This window comes from Agelaius phoeniceus, chromosome 18, assembly GCF_051311805.1.
Source record: "Agelaius phoeniceus isolate bAgePho1 chromosome 18, bAgePho1.hap1, whole genome shotgun sequence".
In the NCBI taxonomy this organism is placed as follows: domain Eukaryota; kingdom Metazoa; phylum Chordata; class Aves; order Passeriformes; family Icteridae; genus Agelaius; species Agelaius phoeniceus.
Window position 1 is genome coordinate 12,074,130 of NC_135282.1, and position 21,594 is coordinate 12,095,723.

General features: G+C 54.5%; 1 protein-coding gene across 1 annotated transcript; it reads right to left on the bottom strand.

Annotated features, from left to right (window-relative positions):
• Nucleotides 1–16: 16 nt before the first annotated feature.
• On the bottom strand, nucleotides 17–19,736 carry MMP11 (matrix metallopeptidase 11). The gene is made up of 8 exons (XM_054645854.2): nucleotides 19,419–19,736; nucleotides 10,808–11,064; nucleotides 8,522–8,665; nucleotides 7,373–7,506; nucleotides 4,560–4,807; nucleotides 3,854–4,067; nucleotides 2,313–2,570; nucleotides 17–1,067 (listed from the first exon to the last, which is right to left on the bottom strand). The coding sequence occupies exons 1-8, from the start codon at nucleotides 19,683–19,685 to the stop codon at nucleotides 934–936; spliced, it is 1,656 nt and encodes a 551-aa protein (XP_054501829.2). The 5' UTR covers nucleotides 19,686–19,736; the 3' UTR covers nucleotides 17–933.
• Nucleotides 19,737–21,594: the final 1,858 nt, after the last annotated feature.

Sequence of the window (21,594 nt, forward strand, 5' to 3'; positions counted from 1 at the left end):
GGCCGGCACGGCAGGATGTAGAAAAAAGGCGGATTTTATTGTGGCGGGGCGGAACATAAATACACACGGGACACGGCACAACCCCAGCACCGTGCCGCCAGCCGGGCTCGGCTGGGAGGTGGAAGGGGAGGAGGCTGTTCGCAGCCCGGGGTGCTTGGCCTGAGGCTGGGCGGGCACGGCGGGTGTGCGGTGCCAGCCCGGGCCGGCAACGGCGGTTCGGGAGCGATCAGTGCATCTGAGCGTCCCGGGATGGGAACCGCGGCGGGATGAGCGCGGGGCAGTGTCCAGCACTGGCACCCAGCACCGGGGAGGGAGCGAGCGAAGGAGGGAGGGAAGGGGCCCCTTGTCTATATACAGATGGGTACAAAATCCTAAGGCATGCTGGGGATACAACGGCAAAGCCGGGCTAGGGCTGTGGCAGGGCCCTGGCAGTCAGCACGGCTGCCCGGCGGAGTGGCTCTGGCAGCAGCCGCACGTCGCTGTCCTCCTCCTCTGCAGGTAGGGTCGGTGTCCTTCAAGGCCCCGGGCTCGGGGGTTATTCCTCTTTGGCCAGCGTATGCAGCAGCGAAGGGCTGCCCTAGTGAGTTGTGTAAACATAGGGAATGCCATGGATCAGTTCTACAGGATGGGTTCAGATTAATTATGTTAGCGTGATCCCATTCCAGGCTGGCCTGGTGGCTTTTGGGATGCTATTGCTAGATGACAGTGGCCTCCCTTGCCTGTAAAGAACATGGCAGCTGCTTTTACATTGATAGTAACTGAAGCTGGGGCTGCTGGAACTGGAGAGGAGCAAACTCTGTCACTTGTGACAGACACCTGTTGTGTCAGATGCTGAGCCTGGAAGGAAGCCAGGAATGGCAGAGGGAACCCTCTGTGTGGCTGCTGGAGGTAAAGGGAGATGACAAGGGAGCATGGAGGACACAGGCATGCCCCTCATCTGAAGGAGTTGGAGGAGGGTGTGCAGCTGAAGAAGTCCTGGCTGATCTGGCGTGGGTAGCCCTCCAGCACTTTCACCTGGACTGGATCAAACTTCCAATAATCTCGGCCTCTCAGGAAATAGGCAAAACCTGTGGGTGAGAGAGGAAGGTTTAGAAGAAGCAGCATTCATGCGACTCAGCTCTTTTCCAGCATTTTGTTCAGCTGACACTGCAACACATGGGGTACTGAAAGAGAGCTGGAAGAGGCAGGAGATTTTACTTGAACCCAGGCTTGTAGCATTCACTTTTCTTCACACTGTTTTAGTTTAGATAAAAAACTCTAGTTTTACTTTTTGGATAGTACACAGGATGGATTTTATTTTATTTTCCTGGTGGGTTTAAATATGCTGTATGCTTGTAGTGACCCAGCCCTGTGAGGGCAGGGGATTTTTAGGACAGGGACATGCAACTTGTAAGGACCTGCTCAGAGCATCTGTTCTGTGGGCAAGCTGCCCTGGAATTTAGGTTCTGGAAGCAGCAGGGAGTTGTTTCACTTCATCCTTAGAGAGGAAAAAGGCACTCACCACACTGTCATCCCAAGCACTCTGGCTGTCCCCAGTGTTTCTGTGGCACTGCCCTGCTGTTCTCAGCATGGGGCACACTGGAGAGGACTGGTCTGTCACAGACATCTTTTATGAAAAATCCTTTCCTTAGGATTTTTCTTCCTGAGAAGCTGAGAGGCCTCAGGAACAAAATGTAACCAATGGTTATCTGCTGCTGTGGAATGCAACAGGTGCATCTGGGATTGGCCCATGTTGGATGTTTGTAATTAATGGCCAATCCCAGTCAGCTGGCTCAGACAGCGAGTCCGGGACAGAAGCCTTTGTTATCAGTCATTCTATTCTTAGCCAGCCTTCTGATGAAATCCTTTCTTCTATTCTTTTAGTATAGTTTTAATATAATATATATAATAAAATAATAAATCAAGCCTTCTGAAACGTGGAGTCAGATCCTCATCTCTTCCCTCAACCTGAGATCCCTGTGAACACGTCACACTGGTCAATACCAAAAGCAGCCTGTTCTTTGTTCAGCTCCCCTGTAGAAGTGTGGGCAATGTTTCTGTTGTCTTCTCATCACTTCCTTTGCCAGGAGCAGTGAGAGGTGGGCAGGACTCCATGACTATTCCTTGCTCAGATATTTGACTTCTCTCTACCATACACTCACATATCAATTGCTGCAATTGATATGTGGCAATGAAACAACTTCTCAATTCTCTCCCCACTGAAGGGAACTGCCCCTCTACACTGTCTGGGATATGTTATGGCTGGGCAATATCCAGTACAACCACGTGTGTGACTCTGCAGAGCTGTGAGCCAGAGCAGGTTGAGCACTGACCCAGCTCATCCTGGAAGGCGGCGTCGATCTCGGCCGGGACGCCGCGCCAGTCGGCCATGGCCCGCGGGTAGATGTTGTCCACCTGGCGCCTCTGGGGGTTGAAACGCCAGTAGTTGCCTCCACTGAAGATGTAGATCTTGTTCTTCTCAGCCCCCCACACCAGAGCTGCCTGCACTGGGGATGCAGGGAGGCCCAGCTCCGCGATGGGGGTGGGACCAGATACCCGTCTCTCGCCATCGTAAATCCAGTACTGGGAATCTATTGAGGAGACAGAAAAGGGAAACAAGGGGTCAAAAACTCTGATAATTTGGCAGTGAACTGTGCAACTGGAGCTGGTGCCTTGGCACAGCTCCCATGGGAAGCTGTGCCTGAGAGGCAAAATCACCACCAAGTGTAATGGATGCTGCCACTGTTGTGTGTCCAAAATGCTGTCAATGATTGACATCCCACCTCAGTCCAGCCTGGTGGGTGTTGGTGGATTGCCTTCCTGCAGGAAGGCCATTGTAGCTGCATTTTTCTCTCTTCTATTTGTAGAAGTTATAAAGGACTTGGCTGGAGGGACCAGCCTCTGCCCTGCAATCTCAGCACCTGGAAATCATGTGGGCATGCACAGGCACAAAGAGGGCATGTGGCTGGAAAGGAGCAAGCTGCAGAAACCAGGAAGAATTTGCCAAGTTGATATGGAGACTGGAAGCAGAGTTCCAGATTAGATTAAAATGGGAATCTCTGTAATTAGCCTACAGCATGTAATACTTTCCCCTTATCTCATTTTAACTCACCGTAGGAGCCTGCCAATTTTAGCACTGTAAGCCCTTGTGTGCAGGTCAGGTGCTCAGAAATGTGTTCATGCAGGAGCTCTGCCTGCAGAGCCACTGGTGTGATTTTGGTGCTCTGTCTCATGGAGTGCCTACAAGATGTGCACACCCACTATGAGTTCCCATGTCATCCTGAATCCCTGCTATTAAACCTCCACTTGGGAAAAGCATTAAAGAAAATAGTGGCACTGAAACAGGGTTTGCTGCTGGCCTTGAACCCCAGAGATGGTTTCATTTCTAATCTTTCTGGTTGCTGGAGGTTGCCTGGCTCTGCACCCAGGCTCCCTGAGGGCTCATAAAGCTGTGGGGTACTGGGGAAGTTCCACATGCAGGTCTCTGAGGAGCACAGAAAATGCTGTTCCCACACTGAGCAGGACCCTGGGGACACAGGCACAACCAGGGAACTGCTGGGGTCCCCTTCTGGCACAGTGCTTTCCATGACAGCTGGAGAAATGGAGCAAATGTTTCCTTCCTTCTCCTCTCCTAGGGCAGAGGCCCATTACAGATGTTTGTATTCCAAGGAAGGAGAATGAGATATTGTGGCTGTGTTTAAAACCAAAGTGAACTCTTGTTCTCAGTCCTCAATAGGCGATAAAGAGTTTAAATAGTTAAGGAAACAAATAACAAGGATTTCCAGATTTATTGTCCCAGGAACCTGCTGGGTCCTGACTACCCCTAAGTAATTTTTGAGATTTCTGAGCCATCTGATCACAGTCCAGCTCTTACCTTGGAAAAACCAGATGTTGCCCAGCGGGTCCTCGAAGGTGGCATCGACAGAGCTGGGGATGCCCTGCCAGTGGCGAGAGGCCAGGGCTGGGTACCCGTCCTGCAGCCTCCCAGCACGGAGCCGCCACACGTAGCGCGAGCTGAAGAAGAACAGCTCCCCCCGGATGGTGGCTGCAGCGTCGAAGGCCGTGAGGCAGGCGTCGGGCTGCAGGGCCTGCCGAGGCACAGCAGGTCAGGGCTGCCCCCCAGAGCCCCCAGGTGTCCAGGCAGCCCCGTTTGCGTTGGGCACAGGCTGCCTGGAGATCCCCTCCCTGTGCATCCCAGTGCCAGCTGTAGGGGCTGGGCTGGTCTGGGCTCAGCAGTGCTGGTGTGTAGGGGGATAGAACATAAGTAAATAAAGGAAGTATGGAATGTAATCTTACCCCCTAAAGAATTGCAGCTGAGCTAATTATTAAGAATTATTATAAAAGAGTGGATTGGTTGGCTGAGGGAACTGGAGTCAGTTGTCTACTGTGAGGACAAGGAAGAGTCAGTGCCTAGAGGAGCTGCCTAAAAACAACATCAAGGAGGTCTGAAACTCTAGCAATATGGAACTCTTGCACTATAATGACAACACTGATGGAAGAGGCAGACACCAACTTGAGCTGCTGCCAGGGCAGCCCCAGCCAGGGTGTTAGGGAAGGGCACAGAGCAGCCCTGCACTCACCTCCACGTTGGTGATCTCATTTGTTTCAAGGTCTGGCTGGGGCAGCTCTGCTGGCTGGGTTGGGGTTGGGTCAGGATGCACTGAGGGTTTCCCATACAGGTACTGGATCCCTTGCTTGTCATCCTCGCTCAGGCTCAGGGGGTAGCGGAAGATGTAGAAAGGGGACATCAGGGACTTGGAGGCAGCCGTGTGCTGCAGGCCCAGCACGTGGCCAAACTCATGGGCAGCCACTTGCAGGAGGTCAGTGCCTACAGAGGGAAAAGATGGAAGATACTTTTGTCTACTCACATGCTTTGGCCTCCTGGGCCTGTTGCTACCAGTTACCAGACACTGACATGTGTTGTAGGAGTCCAAAAAGAGGAAAGAGAAATCTACATCCAACTGTGCTGTTCCCAGATATCTCCTGTGTAGCTCAAATATATGTTTGTAGGGGGTTTTTTTTAAGGGTTCAGGGTTCAGAACACCATGAGTCAATTAATACACTTGGGTATTAACCTGGACACACTGGTAATCTGCAATTCTGTTGTCAGAGGCTCTTGCCACCTCCTCAGCTACCAGGAAGAAAAGAATTTTCCATACACTTTTGGAAAGGAGAAATTTGCACAGAGAAGGATGTGTAGGAGGTGCTGTGGTCAGGTTGGTGTTTGTCCACCCAGCTTGAAGCGGTTGTTGGCAAGAGCTGAAGTTCAGCAAGTCCCAGTTAGATCACACCCACTGTGGAAGATACTGGTGTCAGTGAGAGAACTCTGGGATTAACACTTGCCAAAGGCCTTTGTCACAGACAGCAGAGGGAGCTCATTTATTGCTTGTCTGGGGACTGTGTCAAGAAGGTGTCATTTAGAAATAAATCCATAAAATATTACCTAATGACAAGACCTGAGACTTAAACAGATTTATGAGAGACCATGTTTTAGGAATACATGACCTTGGAGCATCTACAAAAGGAGAGGAGGGAAAGAGGATTTCAGTACACAAACTTGTATTGTTTGGCAGGTTTTGTTTAGCTTCCAAAGGGTCATTTCTAAAGCTGGCAAATTTTATTATCCCAGCATATTCATTCACTTGCCTTCAGCCAGAAATCCTCCAAGCTGCAGCCCAAGTGATGAAAGCAGCAGGGATGTGGCTCAGCCAGCCTTGGTGCTCCAAGCAGGATTTCCCTGCTGGCTCCAGGGGAGAATTCCCTGGTCACTTCTCAGCACCAGGAGCAGGGAGAATACAGTGGGGAGGAATCCCTGGGAAGGGTGGAGGGGAAGGTGAGCCCTGCCTTCCTCCACTGGCCAGCTTTACCTGGAAGCCATGAATCTGCACAGCACTGACCTGATTAAATCAACACATCTAGGTCAGCTGAGAGAGTGGGATTTCCATGCCAGTGATTTATTACAAACTTTCAGACACTTCTGTTTAGCTTGGCAGGCTCCTCACTTGCTGCTTTCCAGTGTTGGCAGATGAGCTGTGCCGTCAGATTCTGCAGGGGAGGTGCACAGCTGAAGGAGCTGTGCTGGACAGCATCCCTGTGTCCCTCATGGATGGTCCTCCACGTGGAGCCTGTGTCCTGCACAGCCCTGGAGTGACCCCAGGGCACACTCCTGCTCTCCCATCAGTAAAATGAGGCCAAGGATTTCCCTGTCTCACTGAGAGCTGAGTCAAGGATTTATCCGTGTTTATATCCTAAAGCTCTTTTCAGCATATTAAATGGCAATTAGCTCCAAAGAGCTTTTACAGCAGTTATTTATGGATCATATGGGAGGAGGGGAGAAGGGGGAATGTCGTGGAGTAGAGCTGGATTCTGATGGGAACTGGTGTCCACTTTGGTTCCTGGTTTGCCCCCAACTCTGTTTTATGGGAGAATGCAGGAAATTCTTCAACAACAGAGGGTGAAAGCCAACAGAGCCCACTGCTGCCCCAGGAGCAGAAACCTCTCTGCAAAGAGGTCCTGTGCTTGTGATTCTTGTTTTGGGCCAGCACGAGCAGGGCTGGAGACACCACGCAGTCAAACTGGCCTACAGCTGGCACTGACAGGGTAGTGGCACCCCACGGGCTTTGGGGGTGCCCACTGACATGGCCAGCATTTTGGGAATCCCCAGAGAGGCCTGGGGTTAACTTGGGCTTTGTGATTATATCTTTGTCCATGCAGATAAACTGGGAAGGAGGAGGAGGAGCTGACCTGGGTTAATTTTGGTGAGTCTTCCAGAAACTGATGCTCTGGGCACTGCTCCAGTTGGTCCCAGGCAGTACTGCAGTATCTCATGAGATACTGTGACACCAGACCCTGAGTGCCCAAGCAGAGAGCTACCAGCTTGGATCTATTATTAGCAAAAATTTAAAAAAGAGTCTTGACTGGATGTGATGTTGTTTATGGTCAGAGCATTCCCAGGCCACAGGGACAGAGCTGGAGCCTGGGTAGTTTCCCTTTATGGACTTGTTTGAGGGCAGATAGGGAACAATGCGTGCAGGGCCTGGGACTGAGGCTGTTCTTTGGAAGACAACAGGGTCACAGGGAGCTCCAGCCTCAGTTTTCCTTCATCCTTTGCTTGTTTCATTTCTAATGACTCCTGCCAATGCTGGGTGCAATTCCCCAGTGGCAGAGCACATGGCTGGGCAGAAGAGCAGGAGGAATCCATGGGGAAGCTGGGGTCCTGGACCTGAATGCTAACAGCAGGCTTCTAACTAGTGAGAGATGACAATGCTCACCACAAAAATAGTTATTCCCTGTCAGTTTTACAGGGTCCCTGTTCATAGCACAGGGAATCATTTCCAAGTTCACTGACAAGCATCCTGGAGCAGCCACAGCTCCCCTTGAAGCAGTGCCATACCCAGGTTGTTCCCAATGGTCCAGGTCTCGTCATAGTCAAAGTGCACATCTCCTTCCCGGTGAGTTTTGGGGAAGAATGCGTGTGCCAGGATCCCTCCAGGCCCATCAAAAGGCAGGTTGTCTCCGTGCCAGTACCTGCAGGGAAGACACATTGCACCTCAGACAAAGGCCATGGAGCTCCAGCATCACATAGCCAGAGGTGGGAGGCACTGAGAGGGGACAGCAGCTCTCATTCTCATCCTGAGTTCCTCCCACTGGTCTAGATCAACCTCTCAGAGCTATTCCAATTGCCACAAGCCAAATTCTGCTTCAGAGCCCTGAGGAAGCAGCTTGATCACACCAAGCACCGAGGAAGCAGATCTCAGTCACACCAAGCTCTGGGGAGTTTGTATGTTTTCTCAGGGATGTTTTTCCCCCTCCCCTCTCCAGCCTCCAGCCCAGAACTGACTGTTAAGCCCAAAGAATTAAGGAGGTGACTGCCTAAGTCAAGATTGAGTTGATATTTCTGGGTGGTGGGGGCTGCAGAAGGGCAGCTGGCAGCAAAACTGACAGCAAAACCCAGCCAAACTCTCAGGTCCTCACTCAGGCCAAGCCACTGATGAGTAATGAAGGAAACTCATGAGAGATGTGGCCACTTGAGAGAGCTGAGGGAGACAAATACACAGCATGGAAATCACATCACTGCTTGGACAGTCTCCACTGCCCTCATTAGCTCTGTACAAACACACAGCTCAGGGAAGTCTTTGCCCCAGTGAGTATTTTGCCAAAAGGGAATTTCAGGCCAGGAGCCAAGATTCCCTTAACCAAGAAACTATATTTGTCTTTGGGCAGACAGTTATATCCTTCAGTCAAGGGACAGGATGGAGGACCTGAAGATGGAAAATCAAAACAAACACTTAAGAAAACAGCCTGTGGGCAGAGAAATGTAAATGTACCAGAAAAATGAATGAATGATCAGTAATGGTGCTGTGTGGAACAGCTGCACTCACACCGAGCAGCCCATGACTGACAAAACTAAAACAATCCCAGTGTCGGAAAGCAGAAATATGAGCCTCCATGTAAGTGTCTGAGCTGTGTGCTGGCAGGTCTCTGCTCTGGCTCCAGCCCTGCTCCTCTGGCAGGGGCAGGGTGTGCTGCCTGCTGTGCCCACCTCGTGAAGTCGATGACGATGTCAGCCCGTCCCTCCTGCACCTCGGTGAAGGTCAGCGGGGTCACATCACTCCAGACTTTCAGCGCTTCCTCTATGGTCCTTCTCACTTTAGCTTTTACAAGTTGCCATGGGAACCTGATGATTCTGGAAGGCAACAGACACTGGATGAGGAGAGCATCAGCTGCTGTCCGATGGACAGGGCTGTCAGGAAGACACAATTCTGCAATCAGCATCACCAGGGCCACCATTCCCTGCACCAGAACATCTCCAATCCATACATGCACTGCTCCAGCACCCTCTTGTCACAGACATCTTTTATGGAAAATCCTTTCCTTAGGATTTTTCCTCCTGAGAAGCTGAGAGGCCTCAGGAACAAAATGTAAGCAATGGTTATCTGCTGCTGTGGAATGCAACAGGTGCATCTGGGATTGGCCCATCTTGGATGTTTGTAATTAATGGCCAATCACAGTCCAGCTGGCTCAGACAGAGAGCCGAGCCACAAACCTTTGTTATCATTCTTTTCTATTCTATTCTTAGCCAGCCTTCTGATGAAACCTTTTCTTCTATTCTTTTAGTATAGCTTTAATGTAATATATATCATAAAATAGTAAATCAAACCTTCTGAAGCATGGAGTCAGATCCTCCTCTCTTCCCTCATCCAAGAACCCCTGTGAACACGGTCACAGCCTCTACCAAGCAACATGTGCAGCAGATAAATCCCATCAGTGTTGGAACCCTCTGGCTGGTGTGTCAGAGGTGAGCTCCCTGGAGAGTTTTGCAGCACTCCCCAGGTCTATCCCCTGTAAGGCCACCACCACAAAGATTCCTGAGAGTGGTGTGATGTGATGTGATTTCTTCTCCTTAATCACTGCATTTTTTGCCACTGGAAACTTGGGTTCACTGAGGAGTTGCTCCCACTTCCTCCAATAACAAGAGCAGACTGAAAGGTCTGCCCCAGAGGGAAGTTTCCTTTCCATTAACAGCGTTGCTGTATGTAAATCTCTGCTGTGTTTCTTTCTTTAACACTACTGACCAAAAAGAAAAAAAAGGAATAAGCCTTTCTGTTATCTGCAGCCTCCTGATGGTGTGAGGAACAGTCTCCTGTATTGGATTAAGCACAAGATGATTTACATGCTGTCAAGGTCCATATGACTGTGCTCACTTCTCCACTCATAGCCCTGAGGGCAGCTGCAGAGGCAGCACAACCCTCCCTCCAGTCTGTTGGGCAGATTCACAACTGAGAATGTGTGGGGTGATTTGGGCAAAACTTTACACTGAAGTGGTGTTTATGGGACCATCAGAAACAGCTGAATAAAAACATCTCTTTAAAATAAACTGTGAGGTGAGCTCTCCTCGGGGTGGCTGTGGGGGCAGAGGCACAGCAGGAGAAAGAGCTGGTGGTGGGGGCTCAGCTCAGAACCTGTGAGGGCAGTGACAGAGTGAGGGCAGTGACCCTGTGTGCCATGGGGTGCTGGTGTGGCAGCGCCCAGGGCTGAGGGAACAACAGGAGGGCAGCTGTGTTTGTGGAGTGTGCTCAGGAGGGGATGAGGAGGTGCTGGGGACAAGCCTGCCATGTTCAGTGTGTAGCTCCCCTGGCCCCTGTGCCTCTCATGGTCACATCACAGCCCCAGGAATACCAGACTGAGTGTTTGGGCAGGGAGAAGTGAACCAGCCTGAGTCACACCAGCCTGGCTGCCACACCAGCCTGAGTGCCACAGCAGCCTGGGTACCACACCAGCCTGAGTACTGCCACACCCGCCTGGGTGCCACACCAGCCTGGCTGCCACAGCAGCCTGGGTACCACAGCAGCCTGAGTGTCACAGCAGTCTGAGTGTCACACCAACCCGGGTACCACACCATCCTGAGTGCCACACCATCCTGAGTACTGCCACACCAGCCTGAGTGCCACACCATCCTGGGTGCCACACCACCCTGAGTGTCACACCAGCCTGTCACAGCAGCCTGAGTGCCACACCACCCTGAGTGCCACACCATCCTGAGTGTCACACCAGCCTGTCACAGCAGCCTGAGTGCCACACCACCCTGAGTGCCACACCATCCTGAGTGTCACACCAGCCTGTCACAGCAGCCTGAGTGCCACACCATCCTGAGTGCCACACCAGCCTGAGTACCACACCATCCTGAGTGCCACACCATCCTGAGTGCCACACCAGCCTCAGTGCCACACCATCCTGGGTACCACACCAGCCTGAATGCCACACCAGTCTGGGTGCCACACCAGTCTGGGTGCCACACGATCCTGGCGGCCATGGCAGCCTCCCTTACCTGTAGGTGAGGTTGGTTTTGTCCCAGCGGCCCCCGGAGAGCACGAAGCGCTTCTGGCGGTTGCGGCCGCCCTGGGCCCCCGGCGGCGCGGGCGGGTCGGGGTCGGGCACGCCGCAGCGGGGCGGGTTCCAGCCGGCCCAGGGCCCCGCCGCCGCCCCGGGGAAGCCCTTGGCAGGCACGCCCGTGCCCACGGCGTTCGCCAGGGCAGCCAGCCAAGGAGCCTGCTCCTTCCAGGTGTGATGCTTTCGAGACACGTCCTGAAAGGCAAAAGCAAAAGCGCGACTTTAGTGTCCGTGAAGATGCTTCCTGCTGCAGAGGGGTGCCCACAGCAGTCCTGCAGCAGCGGTTCCCACTTCTGTTTCCCAGCCTGCTCCCCACAAACATGTCGTGCTCCTTGCTCTGGGGCTGGCTCACACCTGGGGGGCACTGTGTCATGCCATGGCACCCACTAAGCACTCAGCTATTTTTGGTCCACATTTCCTTGGCAGCTGGCCCGCAGGAAATACTTTTGCAGGCTGTGGATGAGAACCAGACCCTTCAAGTATAAAACAAATCACTAGGGAATAAATTCTCCCCCTTTGCCCTACATCCTTTATTCCCTCCTGGCCCGGGGTAGAGGTGACATTAATGGGAGGAAGTCTTCAGTCCCCAGCACGCAGCTGTGCTCCTTGTTGTCACTTCTGTGGTGTCCTCTTGCTGCCCTGGCACCATGGGCAGGTCTCAGCATGGCAGAGCAGGACACAGGGGTGTGGGTGACAGCCCAGAGAGCAGCAGAGACTGTCCCTGCAGCCCCCGCCACTGCCTGAGGGAAGGACTGCACCATGTCCCCTCACCTCACTGTACCTCTGATTCTGCTTGGGATATCAACTCCTGGGCTCTCCCACACGTAGCTGGAAAAGCAAGGTTTCTTCTTGATAACATTAATTAATGCTAATTAGCTGACTTCCACCGGTTTCCCATGTTGACACCATGAAACACAACCCAGGTGTTGCCTCCAAGCTGCTGTGAGGCATGTGGGGTGACAGGTGCTTAGTCCACCTCACTGTGCTGCAGAGGGCCAAACACAGATTTTTTTTTTCTTTTTTTTTTTTTTGCCTGATTTTATGCAGCAAATGAAAGGATGGAAGGTGTTGAGCAGGCAGGAGCTGAGATGCAGCAGTGGTGAACAGGCAGGCTCTGTCCCACAGGGCTCCAGAGGTTGGACCTGGGCTTTAGGCAGTTCTTTCTTGCCCTGCAAAGAGCTGCCTCCTTCCAGGCCAGCTTTCCTGGCAGCCCTGCCAGCGACACGGGGGTCAGGATGGCACGGTGCCAGCGCTGCCATGATGCCTGTAATCCACATGCTGCCGCCCTCTGCTGCCACAATGGGCCCATTCACGCGGGCTGGAATGAAGTGTGAAGGCCTTGGCATTAATTCCACCACTGAGCTCCGGCCCTGTGCCCCTGAGCCAGGCACTCATGGAGCCAGGCAGGGCACACAAGCTGCACTCTGGGTGTCCACACATCACTTTAGGCTTTTGGTGTGTCTGTCACTGCTCCAGCCTGCTGGCTGATCCTCCCCAGACAGACAGACAGACAGACAGACACCCTTGGTGGCTGGGCACCTGCCAGCCTGTGCCTCAGAGCCATTGATACAACCCTGGTGTCCCAGTGCACTCTCACACCCCACAGGAACTGCACCAGCAAGGAGAGGAACCATCCTGAACAGCAGGATTTTCACACCCTCAACAGCAAAAGCTGCCCAAGCCACCAGCCACACACTGAGCATCCATTCAGGGCCTGGGGGAGGAGGAGCACAGGCTGGGCTGTCCCCAGGCTGCTCCTGCTGGGACTGGAGCCCTGCCAGGCTGGAGGTACCTGTCCTCTCAGAGGAGCTCTCTGAGAGCCCCCTGGCACCCTGCCTGGGCTGGCAGCTACTGCTGCAAAGGACAGCTGGCAGCAGAAGCTGACAAAGTTCATGTTCTGGCCAACATTTGCTGTCAGCCCTGATGCCACCAGAGCACACAATGGCTCTGTGTCACCCGAGCACAGCCTGCAGGGCTGCTCAGCCCCTTGCTCCTGGCTGCACCCATGGCCAGGTTCTGGCAGCTGAGGATTGGGGTGAGGAATGCATCTGGCTTTCCAAGGCCAGGAATGCAGGGCTGAGGAGCACAGGGAAACCCTCAAGGAGTGCTCAGGTGGGTGGGTGGGCTGAGGCTGACCCAGATGCTCCTTACCCCTGGTTTTTCTCCCTGGTGATGCTCTCCACCCCTGGGAAGGCCCAGTTTCCTTCCAGGCTGGGGGCACTGCCATGAACTGGAGGTTCTCTCTCCTCTGCCCAGGAGCAGAGAGGAGAAGCTGCCTGTTTCCTTCTTGCCCTGAGGAGTCCCTTGTTCAGAGGCAGAGCAGAGGCAGATTTTCTCTCCTCTTTGGTTACCTCAAGGCTCTGTTATGAATCCCAGCTTTCCAAACCCCACTTTGCAACAGCAGGACCCTCCCTGCTCCTTCTGCCCTTTGCAGACCCAGTCCTGGAAGGGGCACAATGTGCTCCTGTGGGTGGGACAGGAGGCAGGACCTGCCCTGGTGTCCTGTGTGTGCCCCTGGACAAACAGTGACTCTGTCCCTGTCGTCACTGCACCGACATTAGCACCATGGCAGGAAAGGGCTGGAAAATGCCACTGTAGGCAAGGGGAAATGTGACAGGCACAAACCACTTGCCAAACAATGCTCAGGGGACACCCAGGCTGGAGATCTTGGCCTCCTTGGCTGGACACACCTTGCTGCAGGCACTTCCCAGGGATTAGATACCGTGTCCGCTTGCTTAAGGTTGCATCCTTCCCAGGCAGTGCTGAGCCCTCGCTCTGGTGGGGAGATCTGCTTTGTTCCCTGAGCTCTGCTACCCCACCCTGGCTGATTGCTCAGGGCTCACTCAGGGCCCTGCTGCTGCCCAGGCTGCTGCAGAGCTGGGAGGGCAAGGGAAGGAGGGCACTGGCTGCTGGGTACCCATCAGGGCATCCCACCAGCAGAAGGGAGGGGATTCCTGAACACAAAAGCAAAGGAAAATCCCAGGGTTTGCCCCAGCAGAATGCAAAACAGATCTGAGCCTCTGGCTGAGTGTGTGCAGCCACTTGCAGTGCCACCCCCTGAATAACCCATAGCTGGGCATGGGAACTGCTGCCTTGTAGTCAAGGAAGAGGCCAGGGCTTTGGAAGAGGCTGGTCAGTAAATGTGAACACAGCACAAGCACAGAGAGGATTCCAGGCCTGAAACCAAAGGTTGAGGGCAGTGAGGACAGCAGAGGAGCAAAGCTGTGGCAAAGAGGGCTGTGCTGCAGGCTGGTCACAGCTCCTCACAAAGAAAGTGCCTCTTCCTGCAGCCTCGTGACTGAAAGGCTGAGGGGGAGCAGGAGGGAAAGGACAGATCCCAGGGGACAGCAGAAACCACAGCAGAGGTCCAGGCTGCCCACTCAGTTCCTCACAGCTTTATCAGCCTTCAAGTGCTGTGATACAGCAGCCATCACCTCTGGGTCTGCTGGAGCCAGATGAACACCAGCCAAGCTTCCCAGGAAGTGTTCCAGCCATCCCAAGGAGCCAGGAGCATCTTTAACCTCCTGCTGTTGAGCAGCACTCACCCTGCAGAGCCCCCGAGAGCAGCAGCAGCTGCAGCAGCACAGGAGCAGTGGAGCATCAGCCTCAATGAGCACAGGGGTGGGGCTGGTGCCTGGTGCTGACCAACCCGCAGCTCTCCTGAGCCTGGCTCCATCCTCCTCTGCCTGCCTGAACTCAAACTTGTGTCCTCTTTGTGTACCTGAGCACCTGGGCTCCTGTGGCATGGACATGAAAGGAGACCCCTCTCCCTGTCAGACAGGAGGGACTGGACAAGTTACAGCCTGAATCCTTCAGTCTTGGGTGCTTCCCCTTTACTTGGGGAATGAGCTCAAGGACTTTGTCTCCATTCCCCTGTCCCTTCTGCTGCTTTTCCATTGCTTCTGTTTCTGCTTCCTCCTTTTGTTACTCAGAGCATTTCCAAGGTCCTGGTGTTTGCTGCCTCTGGCTGGCAGCATTACCCCCCTCCTCCCTATGAGCCTGCACCTCAGAGCACTCCTGCCCTCATTTCAGCAGAAATGCTTTCTCTTGCAGTTCTCTCACCCCATTTTTGCTCACTGTGGGGTGGCCATGCCCCCAAAGGCTCTGCACCCCCTGAACAGCAGTGTTCCTGCCTGATCTCAGCATTGTTCTCCTGATGCAGGGACAGCTTTTTGTGCAGCCTGCCTCTCAGCCCAGCATGGATTTGCAGGGGTTGGATTTGAAAGTGCAGCTACAGCTGATGGTTAATGGTAAAACCGGAATCAGCTTCATTTTAGTCAGGTTGTGTTCCAGGAGGAGCCTGGGCTGGGAAGGTGCTGATGCTGCAGGTGGAATGTCATGGCTGAAACATGATTGTGTTCTGGTCTAACCCTGAGCTAAATGTGCTCCTGGTCAAGGCACTGTTAGTGGAAACAATGCCCAGGCAAAGCCAGCAGATTTATTGGTCCTGCCTCCCCAGGACAAGGTCTCCCAACCACTCCATGAATTCTTTGCTCACACAAAATTTTTCACTCCAGGGCTGCTCCGTGCTGGCTGCAGCCTGGTCCCACTGCAGACAGAGAGAGCACAAAGGCTGGGCCCAAACAGGAGCTGCTGCAGTGCCTGGCTGTGCACACACTGCTGGATTTTCCTCTTCCCACCCAGGGCACCATCCAACATTACCTCCTGAGCCCTGACACTTTGTTTCCGGATTACTTGATGGTAGTTGTTGTTGGCAATGAAAAAAGGAAAATGTTTATTTTTCCTAAGCAACGTGGAACATGAAACATTATGGACTGCAAATGTTTATGGCCACAGACAGAATGAGAAGAAGCAGGCTTTGGTGTAACAAGAGAAAGCAAATGAATAAACACTGCAGGACTATTTTTATTATCAGACATTTTAATTATGTGACAGTTTGTGAGACTATTCCATCAACAGCACCACAACCAAGCTGCTGGTGTCACCCAAGCAACAGCTTGCCAGAAACAGGAGTACTTACAGAGCAAACAAGCCCCAGGATGCTGACATAGCAAAAGGTTTCAAGAGCCCTTAATCTGATGACCTAGAATTCCTCTTGAAATGAAGAAACTGCTCTAGGATGTGGCACACTCCTGGCAGGGGAGGAAGGGGGTTGAGATGTTTTGTTCATTGTGCACTTACATCCAAGCTAAGGGGAGCCATGAGCTACCAGTGCCTCTCTCCTGCCCAAATCCACCAAGAGGAGGAAGTCTGGTCACCTGCCTGTCCTTGCTGGGACTCCTCTGTCTGCACCAGGATCTCAGAGAACATCTAAAAACATGTCTGTGGCCTTAGTGAACCCCTGAAGTGCTCTGCTTTTCATTTTGCTGGGCAGCTATGTGCAGACTCAGCTCTGCTCCCATTTGCTTTTGGCTGAGCCATCCCCAGTGCAAGAACACCCACAAACCCTTAATTTACCTGTCCACATAGTTGAGATTAATACGAAAGAGCAACTTGGGGGAAAAAGTGGGGGAGAAAAAGTGGGGGGGGGGAAAGTGGGGGGGGGGGGGGGTGGGAAGTGGGATGTCCAGCATCTCTTCAGGATAACTTTCCACTAAAAATCCTTTCCAAACAACTTCTATCCAGTGCATCCCTTCTTCTGCAGAGCCCCAGAGGTTATGGTGCCAGGGCAGGATAAGCATGGGGGAAGGCAGTGCAACATAACCTGGAGAGGGGGATCCTCCCCAGACTGCCCCTCTCCCTCTCCCCTCCCAGCTGCACCCCAGACCCTGCCACACTGCAGGGTGTGTGTGTGTGTGTGCTGCCTGTGAAGCACAAACACAACAAACCCACTGCAGAATAACTACTTACATGTGTCTTGAGTCTCTCCCAGAGCAGAAGATAAACATGCCTAAAATTACCCCAGCCCCGACTGCAGTTTTTAAATAGCCAAACCAAGGAGTGCAAATCAAACCCTTCCTGCGGGAGCCGCCTGAGCCCGGAGCGAGGCGGGCCGGGGCTGTGGGGGAGGCAGTGCCCTGCTGCCAGAGGGGAACCTGCTGTGCTCAGGGTTCTGCACCCCTGATGGGTTGTGTTGGTAGCTGGGAGGGTGCCCACAACTTCTTCACAGAGAGAGACCTTCCCAGCAAATGCAGGGCTTTGATTTCCCCGGGGAGCCACAGGCAGGGCAGGAATTCAGTGTCTGCGCGTGCACAGCCCGGGGACTGCAGATCTTTTGTTCTCAAGTTTTACAGTGGACACCAGACCCAGCCTTTATTCTGCTCTCAGTTTTCTCTTGCTTTCTTTAGGCATTAGTATGAAAGTGAAGGAGTTCCACAGGGTTTGCCTTAAAGAATACAAGTCCTTGAGCAATATGCCCTATAGCCTCGCTTTAAAGTGAATCTTAGCCCTGATTCCCTCCCCTCTCAGCTGCTGCCGTTGTGGCTCGCTGTTGGAGCACAAACAGCCACGAACAGCTGGGTGCAGCACAAACTCCTGCAGCCGGGCTGTCCTTGCCCACCCCCGAACTGGCACAGCCTGAGGAGCTCCTGTGCTCGCTCTCACTGGAGTGTGAATCTCTTTTCCCAGCTCAGCCCCTTGGCCCCTTTCTCATTCATCACCTGACAGCAAAAGGTGCCCAGACAGGAAATGAGCTGCTGTCAGACATGAGGGAAACATCCCTTTGTGCAGCAGGCTGGGGCAGTCAGAGCAGGGAGCACGGGATGTCGTGGCTCAGCTCTCTGTGAGAGAGGGCACAGAGTGGCCAGGCCTCTGTCAGCCTGGCAGTGCCACCTCAGCTGTCCTGCACCCGCGTGTTCCCCTGCTGCCACCTCCATCGTGTAAAACTGGCTGCACCTCAGAGGCAGCACAATAACCTTCAGAAGCCTTGACAGCAGATGAGGAACCCAAAAGAGCAGCTGTTTGGGATGAGAGAACTGCTGTTTGAAAGGATGGGGGATCACCTGTCCATCTCCAACCCAAGCAATGCAGCCACCATCTCTGCAAAGGCTGAGCCAAATGCATCAGTCTGAAAGCCTGAGCTCCACATGGCTGGTCCAACACACAAGCACAAGGCATTCCTGAACAAAACAGACCTGCAGGAGCATCACCTGGAGCTACTCCAGCCAGGAGGGAAGGATTAGCACTCACAGAGCAGAGCATGAGCCTAGGATGAGGAAGAAATCACCTCTCTGTTGGCAGAGTGCCACCTGGGGGGACCCTTCTGGGTTTGATGGACCAGGAGTCTGAGCAGCCCTGGAGCCCTGCACTAACTCTGTGCTCTTCAGCAGTTTGGTGCACAAACCAGCTCGAGGGGCACTGGCCAAGTGAGCTGAGCCCCTGCAACCCCTCCAGGCACTCAGCAGCTGTGGGTGCTGGCACCAGGACTGAACGGTGACATGGGCAGCTGGGCTGGGCTCCAGCTCAGAGGGTGAAACCCAGGCTGGCTCTCCCTTCCCCCAGGACCCCACACAGGCCCTTGCTGGCAGCCAGACCAGGACCAGGGGCTGTGCAGGTTCCTCCAGGAGCAGCAGCTTCCCAGCTTGCACAGGGCAGAGCACAAGGCACCTGCCAGCCCAGCCCAGGCCGCGTCCCACGGGAACCGGCAGCCTCCAGCTTTATGCCGGTGGAGCTCTGCCCTCCCAGCGCACCCCCTGCTGCTCTCAGACGGGCCTGAAGCCGCAGAGCAGCGTCATTCCTGGAGTGCAGGGTGCCACCAGGGTGCCACCAGCGAGCGCTTGGCCTCACCTTCCCCGGAGGCAGAGCGGGGCCGAGCGCGGTGACATTTCGTTCGAAGGAATGCGAGCACTTTGGGGGCCAAGGCTGCTCCGTGCCAAGTCCCAGCCCACAGCAGATTTAGCAGCCAAGTTAGAAAGTGCTCAGATGACAGAGCTGATAATAAAACCATCGACAGAACCTGAACTAATCCCCTTGGGCTGCTACCGGGCATTTGCTCTGTTATTATTTCATGGCACAGCAGCGAAGAGCATGTCTACAATAACGCGATTACACACGCACACATTCCCAGCACAAGGAGCTCTCTGTCCTCTCCCGTCCCCCAAATCCCCCGCACGCCGCTGCTCCTCTCCGGCAGCCGCAGTCCCAGGTGCTGGGATGGGGCAGGCATCTGCAGGAAGAAAGAGCCCTGCTGCTCCTCTCCTGCCTGCCTTTGGTTCATCCCTTCAGTCTCGTCTCCCCGTAACTTCTGGGAGCTGCCAGCGCAGCGCGCAGGGGGTGTTGGAGCAGCAGCGAGGGCTCTGCTGCCTGTGCAGGGAGCACGGGGGATGCCGCGTCCTCTCCTAAGCTCTCCTTGTCCCGGTCCCCGTTTTCCCTCGGGAACACGGCTGTGAAAACTCCCCAAGAAGCCAGGAGGAGCCGGCGGAGCGGGAGGCACGGCCGGGGCACGGGCACCGTCCCGTGGCCGGTGATTCCCGGCAGCGCCGCCCGTGCCGGCATCCCGAGCGCGGCCCGGGGATGGATGGATGGAGCGGCGGGGGGAAGACACAGCTCATCCCGTTCAGCGGAGGATCTGCCGGGGAGATCCCGCCCTCGGGACAGCATCGGAGAGCGGCGGGGGACACGGAGGGAGGCAGCGGGCGGCCCCGACTCACCGGCTTGTGTCGGCGGGCGGGCGCGGCGGGCGCGCAGTGCAGCAGAGCGGCGGCCAGCAAGGCGGCGGCGGCGGGCAGCGGCGGGCGGGCCATGCCGGGCGGCGGAGCGGGCTCGGACATGGGGCACAGGAGGAGGGGGGGTCTCGCTGAGCCTTTTATCCCCCCACCGTGGCCGCCTGCCCTCCTCCTCGCGCCTCCTCCCGCTCCTGCCTTTTGTTCTCCCCGAGCCGCGGCTGCTCGGGCCGGGGGGACACGGCCCGGCCGCATCGCGGGAGGGGGGTCCGGTCCCGCCCGGCCCGGCCGCTCCGCCCCGCCACCCCCCGGGGGCGGAACGGGGCGGGACCCCCCTCCCACGCCTGCCCGGCACCGGCCCCCGGCTCCTGCCTGCCTTGGGGTGCCTTTAAACGGGGCCCTTTAAAGGCGTCTCTCACCTCTCCTGCCTAAGGGCACCAAGGACTAAACCCCATCCTCTCAGTGCCCGTCGAGACCACTCCAGTCCCCCTGTGGGGAGTAGCTCACAGCCGTGTTTTAATGAGTTTGAACTCCTGTTTTGCCTGTGCAGGGCTCTGCTTTGCTCACTTTTTCACTCACCCTTTGCAAGAAAGCTTTCTCGAGCAGGGATGCTGAGGGAGGGGAAGGAAGGGAGCAACTCCTCATTTTGGAGATGCCAAAGACTTCTCCATCTGCTCAGCCACCTGGAGATGGAGGCAGCAAGGCACAGATCTGGTTTCTTGATTCCTGTTTCTATGGGAGAAGCCCTGGATTGTGTCAGCATCCTCTCAGCAGACTGAGTTTAGCTGAAAATTGTTTCAAGAAATGTATTGCAAATAAGAGAACTTTGATCTCCAGCTGCCTGGGCTGGTGTGCAGGGAGTGAGTAAGGCTTCCTGACATCCCAGGCTTTATTACTGCTTTATTTTTCTGTGATCAGTTCTTCATGTTTAGTTTTATGGGAACCATACTGACGATGTAAATCCTGGGCAGGGTGAGCAGATGTGAGAAGAAAGAGCCTGGCCTTGGCTGGCTGTGGAAGGTGCTGCAGTGTTTAACTCACAGCCTGTTAGCAAGATGTCCCTGCCCTGCAGCACCATGCTCAGAGTATCCCCTAGGCCTTGTTTGTAAAGGGGACAGGGGAGCAGGGAAAACCACGTTGCACTGTGGAATTTACCCTTCTGCTCTTATTCTGGCTGTGTCCCAGGAATGCAGAGCAGACCCTTGTTTCTTGCCTTTCTCTGAGCCAGACAGCTGGGTCCCAGTGAAAAAAGCTTTCCTGCCTTTGTCTCTCTTTTCTTTAGTGTCTTTTCTTTTAGTGTTGGTGTCTCTGGGAGCTCAGTGCTTTCCAGCCCATGGCAGTGGAGCCCTGGGGAAGCAGGGAGAGGCATGGGAGCAGCCTGGGAGGCAGCAAAAGGCAGCTTGGCTCCTCTTAATGAAGGGAGATTTTAAAGGGGGTGTTCTGGGAAACTTGGTCCTTGCAGAGATGGAACTGTGTGTGAGAACTGCTGGCTCCTGCCAAGGCACTCAGCACAAAAGAGAGTGCATGTTGTGTTTGGGATCACAGACATTTCCCAGCCAAGCCAGTGGATGTTTAGCAGCAGGAAAACGGCTGCTGGGTGTTCTGGGGACTCCTGTGCCCTGTGTACAGCCTGCAGGATTCCTTCTTGCTGTGTTCCTGAGCTGGGAGCTCTCTCAGCCACTGTCTGTCCTGTCCATGCAGCCCCATGGATGCACAGAGGCTGCTGCCCCATGAGCACAGGGCTCCCACCCCAGCCCCAGAGCACCGACAGTCTGAGACCCCTCATTCTGAGACCCCTCATTCCAAGACCCCTCATTCCGAGACCCCTCAGTCTGAGACCCCTCAGTCTGAGACCCCTCATTCCAAGACCCCTCATTCCGAGACCCCTCATTCCGAGACCCCTCATTCTGAGACCCCTCATTCTGGCACCCCTCATTCTAAGACCCCTCATTCTGGCACCCCTCATTCTGGCACCCCTCATTCCGAGACCCCTCAGTCTGAGACCCCTCATTCTGAGACCCCTCATTCTGAGACCCCTCATTCTGGCACCCCTCAGTCTGACACCCCTCATTCTGGCACTCCTCAGTCTGAGACCCCTCAGTCCCACATCTCCATCTCTGACATCTCCCACTCTGACATCTCCCTCTCTGACATCTCCCTCTCT